The sequence below is a fragment of the Aphis gossypii genome, chromosome 2 (genome assembly GCF_020184175.1).
Source record: "Aphis gossypii isolate Hap1 chromosome 2, ASM2018417v2, whole genome shotgun sequence".
Classification (NCBI taxonomy): Eukaryota; Metazoa; Arthropoda; class Insecta; order Hemiptera; family Aphididae; genus Aphis; species Aphis gossypii.
In genome coordinates this window covers 26,442,652-26,457,766 of record NC_065531.1, presented here as the reverse complement: position 1 = coordinate 26,457,766, position 15,115 = coordinate 26,442,652, and the positions used below count along the sequence as shown (strand labels likewise).

General features: G+C 28.9%; 1 protein-coding gene across 4 annotated transcripts in view; it reads right to left on the bottom strand.

The window, feature by feature from the left end:
• Positions 1-7,619: 7,619 nt before the first annotated feature.
• Positions 7,620-15,115, bottom strand: part of LOC114126188 (lachesin-like) — a 111,332-nt gene continuing 103,836 nt past the window's right edge. For all 4 annotated transcript variants that reach the window (XM_050201235.1, XM_050201234.1, XM_050201237.1 and 1 more), the window contains exons 10-11: positions 9,657-9,716; positions 7,620-8,431 (exon numbers count right to left, since the gene is read on the bottom strand). In XM_050201235.1, the coding sequence (XP_050057192.1) occupies positions 8,247-8,431; positions 9,657-9,716 (245 nt within the window). In that variant the 3' untranslated portion in view covers positions 7,620-8,246. The remainder of the gene's footprint in view (positions 8,432-9,656; positions 9,717-15,115) is intronic.

Sequence of the window (15,115 nt, the reverse complement as noted above, 5' to 3'; positions counted from 1 at the left end):
TTTTTAATTGGACGTTTTACATTTAAGTTTAATCTTAGTAGTGAGATTTTTAACACTGGATAGCATTTATTTTTACATAATATTCTTCTTAACCCATAAATACAGATTTTTCGTTTTACTCTAAAATATTTTTTTAAATTTCACGTGTTTAACAAGAGCCTCTCAGACCGCAGTATAGTTATTGTCAACCACAGTCGTTAATAAAAATGATATATTTTATACAAAACTTTGATGAAATCTTGATACTTTTTTTTTGTTTTTATCAATTTTTCAAAAAGAAAAAAATATGGGTATAACTAATTATTAGTAACTATTGATAATGTTTTACTGAAAACAAAATTTTTAAAATATCGATTACATCAGAGTTATTTCATTAGTTAGTTCATTTTCCATTTCTTTTTATTATACCATAAGAATATGACCTCCCTTCGATCCGCGTGGAAACTGTTATTGATTGTTATTGATATACTTAAATGTATTTAAACTTATATCGCCTCCAATAAATAATTATATCACTATAAATAATAATAAATTAATATTAAATCGCATCAAAACCGCTATATCTTTTAGTTGATACTTACAAGTACAGTTCTCAATTATATTACTCATTTATGTCATAGTATTTGGAAAGTTTTTCTTAGCTATTTCGTTTTTTAGAGCTAGCTCTTTTCTTTAATTAGACAAATGTCGTGAGCAAACAAATGCCGCCACAGCACTATGGTCAAACCATGTACACCTGGCTAGCTTTAAGTATACCGAATTAGAAGTAAGACACTCATAATTTTAAAACTGTTGGAGTTTTATAAAATATATTTTTCACATAATTTTAAGTCATTAAAAATTAATTGTTTCTACAAAAAATACATTTTTTTTATCATTATCGATTTTTATTTTGTACCTATTTTTAATGAAAATATGCATTTTTAATTCCTTATCTAAATCAAAATCTTTTTTAGAGTACTTTGGTTCAAGCAACTCGAATTCCTCGAGTAATTTATGAGTTATAACTCACTTATAACTTATAAGTGAAGTGGTATAACTAGGGGTACACCTTCAAATATAGGTCCTCAACTCCACTCATCTAAAATGATAATATTCTTGTAAGTAATAAACAATTTGAAATTTAATTTTTATTGATCGAAATACTCTTAAAAAATTAAAAATGTATGATGTCATTCAAAGAATAAAAAACTTACAACAAATATAAAAATAAAATACATTAGTATCCAAAAGTTTTGTTTTGTTGCGATTTAAAACAATATAAAAGAAATATTTTTAAAGTTAATGGTTTTTGACATAATTAGTATGTTACTTTAAAAAGATCACCGTAGGTCATAGATAAACAACAGTAATATATATATATTGTCAATGATACATATATCAATTGTGCCAAAATTAGTTGGACATGAACACCAAAGCTAAAGATGTAAGACGGAAAATATGATTTGCATCAATATTAATATTTTATATACAGTAAAAGCCATTCATTAGAAATACGGATATTGATACAATCGTGTTGTTAAATAAAATGTCTAAAGATGGGCTGGGCGTTCTTCAAACATTGAAAATCAATCGGATTATTGAAACAACACGTCAGTTATTAGAAACAATCAGTACCAATAGGTACTACTATACCACTACATTATCTAATTTTTACTGTTAATTTATATAGCTATTTAATATCTAAATTCTAGAATAAAGCACATAGATATCTATGATTTTGGAATTTTGGAACAATAAAATTTAACTTTTTCTTATCTTGATTTGCGCTTATATCTTTTGACAACACCATACACTCGTCGTATAAAATATTGATAATCATGATAACCATATTGCGAGTTTCGTGGTCATGCGACGATAGAATGATCGTGTATCCTTCGGGAGTTTGTCTTTTTTTTGTATTTAAATTAAAATAATAATAATAATATACATTATACATATATGAATATACATTTACACTTTCAAATTGAAATTGTCTTAATTTATTATTTAAAAAATCTATAGTTGTGTATTTATTTCATCTTCATGCCCATGCAGTTATTAGAGTATTGATCAAAACACAAACAGAAACTCTTACTAAAATTAATTCAATTGAACGCGTTTTCATGAACTTGCAAACTATTAATACAATTTAAAAATTACAGTTCAGGATTATTTAACAATATAGATAAATGATAACACCGTAGAATCGTTTATATTTAATCGAGAAGGTTTTCTTTTATATTTCTTTATCTTTTGACTAATTTTCTCAGTCGTATCGTAAAATATGTTTCAGGTCCAATAATCGTGTAATAGTCTTTCGTTCGGGCAAAAAAGATGGGCAGAGTATATTTGCTACTTAAGCATAGTTAATAATGTGGTGGACAGATAATATGAACTACGTAACTGGCTAAACACAAAACATTACTCAACACTTTATCAAGTTGGCTTGGATCGCTATCAGTATAAAGATCCAACACAATATAACCATCCTCCAGCATTGTGCGGACAAAAGTACTCACAATATACAACTTTAATGGACATAATTTACTGAAATTCTTTTACAAACTTCGTTGCAAAACCGAATGTTTTAAGTTACGTGAAACATATGTATTCTGTGTGTGAATTAGGATCAAGATTATACCTAATTGCTTAAAGCAAAGGTTCGCATAACATAATTAAATATTTACAGAATATATTGTCCTTATCATATTAAAAAAAAAACCAGGGATTAGATTTTAGCAAAAGTGACAATTTTGTACATGGATAAATTGAGTGATAAGTGACAAGTCCAATATATATTGAACCACTCAAAGTCAGCTTGTGACAATAACTGGTAATCGTCAATAGAGCATAATACGAGTATAACGTAATGATTATTAAAAAGTTTAAATGTTCAAAAGATACCTATATAAATGTCCTTTGCACTCGGTGTTTATTATTATACTATATCAGGTACTTAGTTGACAGTTGTCATCTTGATATCAAGAAATAGAATCCTATATCATGGTGTATCACCCAGTATAGGTAAAAGGTTTTTTGATAAATGACATTTTTTCTGCATTTGTACTTGTATTATAAACGTTTTACGTATTTTCATGGATCCCGATCTTTGGTGTTTAAATGGAAAATATATCAATTAATCGAAAGTATCTAACCACCGTATGACAATCAATTAAAAATATTTTACCGAACAACGATTGATCGCAATAACCGATTTATCGTAAATCACATATTGTTATATCTCATAATACATTATCAGAATTAGTCACTATATTTTATTTTTTATGTAAATAACTTATAATGATAATAAGCTACATACATAATCACATAAATAAAAACTATTTTTATAGTATGATGGAGGTGTACCGATATGAGAAATATTAGGTATACATATTATATATTATATTGTATTTATATATACATATTAGGTTATACTAGGTATTTCAAAGATTTTTTAATTTTGCAATATTAAGTTTTAATTAAAAAATAACAGATATTATGCAATATACAATCGATTATATAATAGAATATATAATACTATCATTTTAACTATGATGATTAAATATTTAAAAGGTCGATGTCATACATTTTTTGCTCCATGCACATAAACTCGACTAGGGGGTAGTGGTCCTATAATATAGGGGTGGCCAGTTAGTCGATAGCGACACCCTTATGTTATTCTAAATAAAAGAAGTGTATGTATATACGATCTTTTTTTTTGGTCGATCGTATTACAAACTAAAAAAACTCAAAGGTCGATCACAATTCTATAAAAATTGGCCACCCCTGCTATAATGTAGTATCCTCATTCCTCACGAAAGATAAATCGTTGAACTCATATGCTATCAATTCAAAACGAATAAAAAATAATAAAATGGTTATTCCACAATAAAATGCTGCACGCGGCACGCACATGTTCAACACCCAAGACAAAACGATGTTAATTCACAAATCACAAGACATTTTGTAATTATTATTAGTTTAATGTTCTATAAAGTGTGTTTATATTTCATCGCCTAAAACTTAAATTACAGATCCTATTCTGTCAAAATTAAAATTGAGTTATGTATTTATAATAAATACTTTTCAATAATAATACATCTGATTTAAAATTTGGTTAGGAAAACTTGAAATAGTTACGAAATTATGACACTTGCAACATTCTTATTTTAGTAATAAACAAAAAAATGAAACTAGAGTAAAAATAATAATTGTATACAAGTAAATATAGTCTCAATGTCCTTATTCATGATGATGGGATGACAAAGTTCTATTGAGTTACTTTTTTGAAAACTTTTTAGAGGATTATTACAGTCATCCCAAAATGTTTGAGCTTTTGTGCCTTGTAGTAATATAGAGAAGACCACATACGTTTAATGATGCTGAATCACATAGGTTAGGACATAATGTATACGTAGCCCTACCGAGCAGTGGTATGAAACGTCAGTGTGTTCCAAATATTATTATGATCGCAAATAGAGCTCGTCGGGGCACACAATATACAAACGAAATGTTTTCACGGGGTCCGGATGGGAAAATATATAGCCTATTGCGATATATAAATATATATAGCGCGCACCAGTATGCCGACACATGTGCATATAGATATTTTTGTATTTTTTTTTTTTTTTGTGAGAGAGGGAGATAAATATGGCGGGTCTCTGGTAAATAGATGATATTTCGACTGGACTGCGACGCGCCGCGTTGTATAAAAATCACCGGACGTCCGGCCGAACTGACAGCGTGATTTTTATTTTTTTTTTCCACCGGAAATCCCTAATTACACACACGATCCCCCGCCGCTGTCTATTGTATTCGCAAATCGGTCGGCCTATCTGTTCCAATATATATATATCATTACACCTATATGTATACGTATTACATACATTTATTGCACATTAAGCTCTCTCTCTCTCTCTCACACACACACACACAAATTCACATACACACGTCGATGTGATAATAATAATAATAATACATTGATACTAGGACCGTATTTGAGCAGATAAAACACATATCTCTCCTGGGGAATACACCATCTATACATACATGTACATAGATCCTTGCTGACGATGGGCGGTATAGGTGACCGTTAGGGGGGGCTTACGGTGGTCGAAGGGTTGATAAAGGGATGGAGGTATGCTTTTCGTCCATCGTCAGCCTACTACGATACTCTCTCGCGTACATATGTGTATAATAGTACATATATATATAATACAGTCAGCCGGCCGCGGGTCTGTAAGATATACGGTCCGGCAATCGGCCGCGTGGCAGCACCGATAAATTTACAAAGAAAACCCCCGAGTCGCGCCTCGCCTGGCTTGGGTACACGAGCGTATTATTGTACATACACTACACACTGTCCGTGGAAAGACGTATGTGTACCTCACGTATAATAATATATATATATATAAACGATATGCACGAGGTATTCGCATCGTTCGGGTTACCTGGACCGTGTTTACCGACGATAAAGGTAGCGCACATATTATATAGGTAGGTATATTATATATAAGTACGTATATGGTATATTATACTCGACGTGTAATAGTGTACGCGGAAACAGTACCTCTTCGCCCTTTTCCGACGACTTAATCGTTAACTTCTGATTCGTTTCGTTTTGACTGTATATATTATAATATTATATACAGAGTGTGACAAAACAAAAATAAAAATAAATAAATAAAAACTACCCAATTCGTGAGACCAATAAAAACGAAAACCAAGATAAAAATATTTTATATCTATAAATTGTGCATAATAATAATACTATTTTATATCAATTATTATTTCCTTAGGATAGCACTCCTCGTTTTCGATACCCTGCAAGTCGAGCCTTGCTTAGGAGTTGTCTTTTATAAGTCTATTGCAGGTCATTTCGGAAGAGATGGCAGCAATTTTCTGTATCATTACCCTTTCACGGTTTTTAAAGTTTGAGAACAATTGTTGGCATACTTGAGCTTTGATATGGTTCCATAAAAAAATCACATTGGTATTGTTTTAAATCTGTTAAACGTGGCAGTGATATAATGTGGTAATCGATAAACCACCGTTTGTTATTAATAAACTTCTCGACAACGAACGAAAACTCGTTTCATACTTACATCAAAGAACTTGAAAACGAAACTTTTATTTTGTATTTTTTAAACTATGAGTACTTCTTTTGTATATATTATATAAGCACGGATACTATTTCATAAGCATGTATTATAAACTACAACACTAAAAAAAAGAGAGAATTAAATAAATACTATTCATTTTTCTTCGTCTTATTATGCTTATTTTGTATGTTCTTACTAATGTACCAAATAAAGGCGGCGGAAGCTGCATGACGGACTAACAAAATAAATAAATTTTCGTCACGTGCAAGCAGATAATATGTATACTGGTAGATAAATCATTTTATTTACGATTTGCATCAATCGCGATAACGCCAAATCACTTTAATTTAAATATTAAAAATAGATTTATGGTTAATCGTTTTTATTTAATATAATGTCAGAACTAAATTTCAGTTAAATTTATCTTATTGAAAATTAATATCAAAACTTCAATTATAATACTTACGATTAAGATATTCTAATCACACGCGAATGTTATATAGTTGTATATTATAATATTAATATATTATTATACTTACTGAATTAAGTGCTTACGTCATATTCTGTCTCGGCCAACATTTTTATAAGGTGACCTGTTGTTGTTGTTTCCTCCTTTTCCTAATTATAGGACTGAATCCCGATTGTATTCATAAGTAACCAATATGTTTCAATTATTGAAATAATTATACTGAGGATATTAGTCCTAAAAATTGTTTTAGATACCTAAGTGTAAAATTTAAGTAATATTGGATCTAGTGTCTAACTTGGAAAATGTTTACTAATTATAAATATTTATAGATTGATTTTAATTATTAAAATGTTCAAATCATCATAGTCCTCATTTCTTTCAAATACATTTTCATGGATCTGTTATCTTTAGTAAACATAAAGTTAATTAACTTGAGTTACTCGTTGGAATTTTAATTTTGATAAGTAAAAATTATAAGGAAAATTAACCACAATTATTCAACAATTTAGTTGAAAAGGGTAACTTTTATTTGAAAATTATTTGTATCTTCTCAGGAAAATTCTTAAATAGTGTTTCTAGAACTTCAAAATATGGAATTTTCAGTGTATTTTAAAATTCTAAACATTAGATTTTGTTCAACTACATGGTTGTACAAAGAGGTGGCAAACATGTATATTGAACCACTCTATACAGCTGAAAGTGGACACGGACGATTATTGATAGTTGAAAATTAATAACGAAAACTACTTGTTTTCTAAGTATTTTGGCTTGGACGATGCTGTAGATTTATACCTAGAAATTTTGTTTTGCAAATTATTCCTAAAGGACTCGATTTAATGTTACGCTTACTCCCACCCCAACACTTGGTTGACTGTGTATAATATAATATAAGGACGTGAACCACTATCGGAATCGTATTGCGCTTATTTCACGATAGTAAAATACACATAGAGTACATGCAATATAATATTATTATCGTAGATATATAAATACGGATATACAAAATATTAACCATGTGTATAGTATTGTTATTATATGTTGAAGGTATTAAATTATACTATCATAAATACGTATGTACGCGTGCGTGTTTGTATTTATTTATTGTAAACGATCAAAATAAGTATTATAACTATAGTAATATGTACAACGGTTTCGGCGGATACTACGCACGCATATACATCACAACATTGTAAATATTGTTATATTGTTATTATTACACAGTGCTGAATAGGACGAAATATTAAATAATTTATAAAATATATTATTATGCTATAAAAAAATTCCAATTAACCAAATAACACAACACAATATATAATAATATTTGATTCGCATAGTATTATTATAAATAATATAATATAATAATAACTGCAGTTAGCTATATTATAATATATTACAAATCAAAGCGACGAATTTAATCGTATAACATAACATAATCGTCGGCACAACGTCCACCGAGTTTTTTAAATTTTTTATCTTACAAAATGCAGGAGGAGCATAACGCACTTATACTAAACAAAAAAAAAAAAAAACCAAAAACACGAAAATTTAAGGGCATAAAAAAATTACTACAATCCGTTCCTGTTCCGGGGGTGAGACGATGACGCGCCACCGCACTACATTTTGATCGTGCGACATTAACATGCACGACGATGTTTCCGTATCGAATGTTACGGGAAATTCACGACCGGTGATAATCACCTGCCAAATATCAAGGCAGTAGCCATCCAACAGAATCCGGCCGACGTAATCCAACCGAAGAAGCCATCCCGCGACCACCGGACCGCGTCCGAGTTGAGCGAACTGTTGTCTGTCGGCAACGAGTTGAAGACGGTTTCCGACGGACCGCCGTTACCAACGTCGTTGTCGCTGTCATCATAATCTGTGAGGAAGAGATCACAAAAGTTGTTATATAAAAAAAAGTTACCTAATAAATAACATTATCTTAAATTGTATAATGGATGACGACCCAGAGGACGTACGTCCATATGGGCGAAGCTCACTGGTGGATTGGCGTGAGCTATCGAGAGTTTGTGTTCGAAAGGAGCAGGAGGAAGAGCTCCTAAGTATTATAATATGATAATGATAGTAATGGTCAGTTAAGGCTATTATATAGTAACTACTAGAAGCGGTTTCTTGTAGATTTTCTGCAGTCTATAACACAACAAGTTCATCGTAAGGATTTAAAATGTTCTTTGTCTAATATCGTATCGATCACAAATCGATCCCTATCTAATAATAAGGACTTTGAAAATGGATTAAAACTTGATGTGAAATCTATTTAATATTGACTTTCTCACAGTTTCGATTTTTTCCCCTCAAGCATATTAAAAAAATAAATTTTGAAGTTTTTTTCAATTTACTTTGGTGTGACTTATACATAAAGATAAAGTCGGACATGTTAGTAAGTAAGTCAATTTCAAGTATAAACTTAACGACACATTTCTATGTAGCGCATGTGATGAACAGGGACAGTAAATAACTATTTGTAATCCCCTTAAGGCGTGTACGAGGGTGGCAGGTAAAGAGTGTTATAGGGTCACAGGAGCATGTTAAAAAAATCAATAAGAGGGGCACAGGAGAATAAAAATACACTGAAAACTATAAGACAGTAATGACTAAACTGACAATAATAACGACAGATCTAATAGATTCGACCAATCTGGAAATATTTCTACTTGATTTATTATTTTTAATATTTTTAATGACTTTTTCAAAAAAAAATATCATCATCATTTCGTTTTGAATGATTATTTTGATAGTTGAAGTCATTTTTTTTGAAGCATTATGCAAGAGGTTTTCCAAATTCGTCGACATGAAAACGTATATAAATATAAAGAAGAACAAACAATTAAATTGTATTCTCAATTTTAAAATATCCTCAAAAAATAAATTTGTTTTAATTTCTAATTGAAATATGAACGAGTCACAATAACCGTTTACTATAATATTGTAATATAACATCTGGTTCTGTCCTTAAACGTTCCGTGCAGGCTAAGGCGAGGTACGTATTATAACTTATAAAAAAAACGCCACTCTTTCGAGTGGTTTGTCGTAAAATATTTAGTAAAACCTGAGTTAAAATAATTCATGCGCGTGTCACTCACCTTTTAGATCGTCATCTGGTTCATCGGTAATCACCATGGGTCTCGACGGCACTGCGATTTCTGCAAACAAAATCCCAACAGTCAGTCGATTATCGTCTATATCAGTTTACACTACGGATCGTCGAATCTTGGCTATATATTTAAAGACGCGATATAAACGACGTTTGTTTGTAACGATTAATCTATTTATCTTTCTGCCCCCGTCCACTTATAATTGGTATATAATCCCTCCCTTGCAAACTCACTATACGCTCTTTTCTTATTTAATACGTAAATAGACGTGGACATACAAGTACTTATTACAGTCGGCCAATGCATTTGTTTCCTAGGAAGCAATCGTTAACGTTTTGTAGATAACGAAACCACGAATTACCTTTATGATAACAATATATAACGATGAAGATTAAAACTACTGCGGCTGTGAAAACTCGTAAGACAGTAGTCATGGATTTTGAAGATTGAATATTATCTGCTTATTTTTAAGATTTCTGGAGTCGTCAAAAATATTATTTTACGACATCGTTTAAATTATAGATTATGGAAAAGTGCATTCGGCAGTAATTGTAATTAATTAGAGAATTTCGATAAAAACCGGTAGGTTACAAACATGAACCTAATTAGATTACTAAGTGTTAAAAAATCGTCCAAATATTGTTTAATAATAACTGAAAGAAACTACTTATTATTACTGTTTTTACCGACAAAATTTAATTATAATATAGTTAGAAAAATGTGTTTTTTTTTTTATCTATTTATTATTAAAACAAACGCTTTAAAAGATAGTCATACGCTTTTTTATATTTATGGATTAAAATTAAAAAAAAAAAAAAAACATTTTACAGTTCAAACATTAATATTGACATTTTACAGGGTTTCAGGAAACGTAATAAATTCGTGTTTTAAATAATTCACAATTACATCGATGGAAACTTAATAATTAGTATTATACTTATTACTATAGAAGGATATCGATGTATCTTAATATAATAATATAATAAGTATATGCATAGATAAACTGTTTTTGTTATTACAGTATTAACAAAAATATAACTTGTTGTTGAGAAATTGTTTTATAAGGCGCGGCCGTTAATGTAAATGAAGAAAAGTTTGTACCAAAGTGTATAAGCAATCGCGAAACCAACGGAACACCTGCACGCAGAAATGCTAAACAAAAAGTTATTGTGACATGTACATTATATTAATATTTAATCCTTTATTTGAGATTATTAACGAAATAAGACCATATTACATATAACAATATTATGTTGATTTTTGATTACAATGTTATTTGTTCAGAGTGAAAAATTATCATTTTAATGCATTTATTTTAATATGTGTGTGTATACATGCATACACGGTAATTATTAAAACGTTTTATAGTACTAATAGGTAGTTGTACTTTCCATATAATGTTTTAATATTATTAATTGATAATAATTTAGTGCAAAATCAGTTCAACGGTTAATATTATCACAACACGAATACAATTAAAAGTCGATACAGTGGTTTTACTAATGTACATAAAACAAAGAGTGAAAAATATGAAGTGCACTATAATTATTAAAAGAAAATAGGAGGATTTAATTAAACCATCACGTCTCGGTATCCATATTGTATTATAATATTTAGGTAACATAATTTTTTTAAATCGGGTTTATGTGTTTTATCAACTATATTAAAATTTGTACCTCAAGAATTTACCAATAAACCTTTTATTTTCTATTCCTGCCTCACGTATTCCGCAAAAAGGTACGAATATCAGATCTCGTCGGTATGCCGCAATCAATCGTAGAATATAGTACATGCACGGGTCATTATTATGTAGAGATTTCCATAGGGCATTTACGGCGCCGATTCATATCATACCTACACAGTCGTTTATTAATAAGACATGTGTCGTTCGATTTCTAGAATCATATTTATGATCAAACAACGAGTCAAATATTCTAACCGAATGAACACCAAACCTGAAGCTATTTTATCGGATTTACAGTAGGGTACCTGATTTCAACGGTTTTATCGTCATATAGATACATTTTCATCAGTCTATCATTGCTTCTATTTTAATAAATATGTATAAAATCATACTATTCCATCTCTCTCGTCACTGTTACGCTATAGTTTCATAATTTGTACAACGCATCATTCGAATATTTAATAGAAACTTTTAATTTAATTTTAAAATAATATACACACACATAAATAAAATAGTATTGCATATTGGATGTATGGGATTAAATGTGTAGGATTAAATATATATTACAATATAATAATCACAGTATAATAATACTGTACAGAGTGATCTATCAAACATGCTCACCCCCAGATTTTCTTCCAATAATAAGTTTTTTGAAATGTTTAAACACGAGTATATTAATTAAATACTATATTTTTAAATACTTATATTTTATCTGTACTATTTTTAGAGTGTTTTTTTTTATTTTATTTTTTTTTATAATTTTTATTTTTAAACTAGCTAATACTTTTTTTTAACAGTACACTATTCAGTGAGGAATTATTTTTAAAAATATGTTGGTGTGTTTAATTTAAAATTTGAAATTAACGCCTCAGTCGTTTAATTTTACTTATTAAATGGATTAAAATCTATAAATCGTTTTTACAAAAATAAATAGATACAATATATTTTAATCTAGTATTTACAAAGCTATAGAAATTAAAAAAAAAATTATAAAATTTTGCCAGAGTAATATTATTTACTATAATTATAATTTTAATATAGTTGTAGCCCCCTTAATTTACTGAAAATCCAAAATCTAAATCTCAAATTTCTTTTTAAAGTGAAAATAGGAGTCCCCATGCTTGTAAAATCGGCCTGTACAATTTGACGTTTGCTATATTCACTTTCAACATTCATCTGCAGCGCGTTTATGCATATTGTGCGGTTTATCATCGAAATGGCCATCTCCGACAAATCCGGAAATTGTCTCGTTGGAATGCCACAACAACAAAGTGTGGATTCACGTCTCGCAATGAATCAACCCAACAACGGCGCTTTGACAAATGTTGGATAACGCCAAGTGCGAGGTATATAATATATAGAAATGGTTATAACTTACTCTCTGTCGGTGATTTAATAATTAAACTATAACACCGTGCTCGAATTAATTAGTGCGTAATGTGCAATAGAAAATTATAAACTATTTAACCGTATAATAACTACTTCCTAATGCAAACAGAGTTAAGCCGGGTTCACAGTAACAATTTTTGTTATTTCGTATCTAAAAATTAAGGTCGACCCAACTCTAAAAATGTATTGTTAGGTCATGGTTGGTGAATTACCATGATTACAACAACCAATCAGAATACGATAAAGGCACGCAGTACGACAGACAACGTATTTGTAAACTTTTTATAGATAAAAAAAACAGTCGCTGATCGATGTTCGAGTATGATAATTTATTTCATGAAATGATATAGGTAATTAGGTATTGTTTCGTAGTTGTTATCTGTAATAATTGTGAAATGCGAAATGCGAAATGTGAAATATTTTAAAATTATTTAAGTTCAGTATTGTTACATACAAATTATTAGTTTTTATTTGAATAATAATGAAGAGTAATCTTTTAAAAATATTTACATCACCCGAAATCATCTATGATGCTTAACCTATGGTATGCGTACAAAAGGTGTTTTTATTTAATTTTTAAATCTTATATTTTCAAAAATTTTTATTTATTATTTAAAAATACTAAGTAATATAATTACTAATCATAAATATTTCAAACTCACTTATAGACATATTTTTTAGTTTAATAAAAAAAAATGGCTGATTCTATGCTCTCAATAGTATACCAACAAAATTTATTTTTAATGTTGAAAGAGATAAGATCAAAATTTTATTAAAAGAATCTTATTCACCTAATCTTGTTCCATTTTACCAACTTCATAAAACTATTTAGTAAAAACATTAGAATTCACCTTGGCTTTCTTCTAAATTAGAAACACGAAGTTCATCAGAAAAAAATGCAAATTAAAGGAATAATGCTAAAACTTTACTCGTAGGATCTACTCCGATTTAACCATCGAAAATAAACTTAATTGTATGAAGCTATTACAAAACCTATTTTGACTTATAAAAATCAACTTTGCAGGGCTGTACCAATAACGATGTTAAAACATTGTCCTTTTGACTTTCACCACAGTCTAATAGTTCGAAATAAACAACTAAATTTGCCGTGATTTATGCTGCTTAGTGCTTATCATAATAAATAAACGAAATCCAAAAATTTGTTTGTCAATACGAGACGAGGCTAGATCATCATTTCAATCCATTGGTCATCCAATTACTAGACAACTCTAAAAATATCAGACATCTTAAGTGTCTAAAATTGTGTAAAGTATAATAATATATATTATTTACATCTAGTTTGTAAAATATATACATTTATTAAACATATTTATAAATACCGTATAGATTTGCTTAAAATTTAAGCGACACTTGCTGTCTAGCGTTGTAGACGACGCTCTATCGATTCCATAGATAATTTTCATGCAGTGATATCATTATTTTATAACGCGTTATCAATAGTCAAACTTTATGCGGTAAGCGACAGGTATGAAAAAAGTACTGTGTAAGCGACAATATTTGATTTAGGTGACATTATAATTAATTTAGTAAGCAGTAAACGACATAATAATTTTGTGTTAAGCGCCCATTTTTTTTTTAATAATGGTGTATACGCCATATTGTCGCTTATAACAGATTAATTTGTCGCCTACAGCATATTTTTTATCTAATCAAATGAGTGGTATCTAATAAAAAAGAAAAAAAATGTGGTAAGTGATAACGATTTTTAGGTTAGTTCAATTTGATCCACGATAAAAAATATCTTTAATCGTGATATTTTGATCACAATAATCATAGAACAGCTGGATATTTTGGAAGTAGTGAAGTACGTATGAATAATTGTATTTTAATTTTAAAAAATATAATAATTTTTTTTATTTTCATATTGTTATTTTAATATTTTTTTATTTTATTGTACGAGTTGTATTTTGTTTATTTTAACCTAACGAGTTGTTTTTGTTTATTATATTATTTATAAAAATTTAAAAAGTTTTAATTGTTCATAAAATAAGAAATCATACTATTCAAATTTATTAAAAAAAAACTTATTTAAATTGACTTATTAATTTATTGTAATGATGTGGGTATGTGTCTCATTTAATACATTTTTTTATGGCGCTTGAAGCGTTTTATTAGTAAATGACGTAAGCGACAAAAGTACAAGTAAGCAAATTAAAATGTGGTAAACGCCAAAAATAAAATTTAGTTATTTACTGAAAAATCAAAAAGTTATATTACTATATGAAATTAGATTTATCTTAAAGAATAATATAATACGTATAAGTGAAAAAAAAAATTGAAGGATTATCTATAAAACAACAAAAGTTAATTAATATATCATTTTGAAAAAAAAAAAAAGACAAATTCGTTT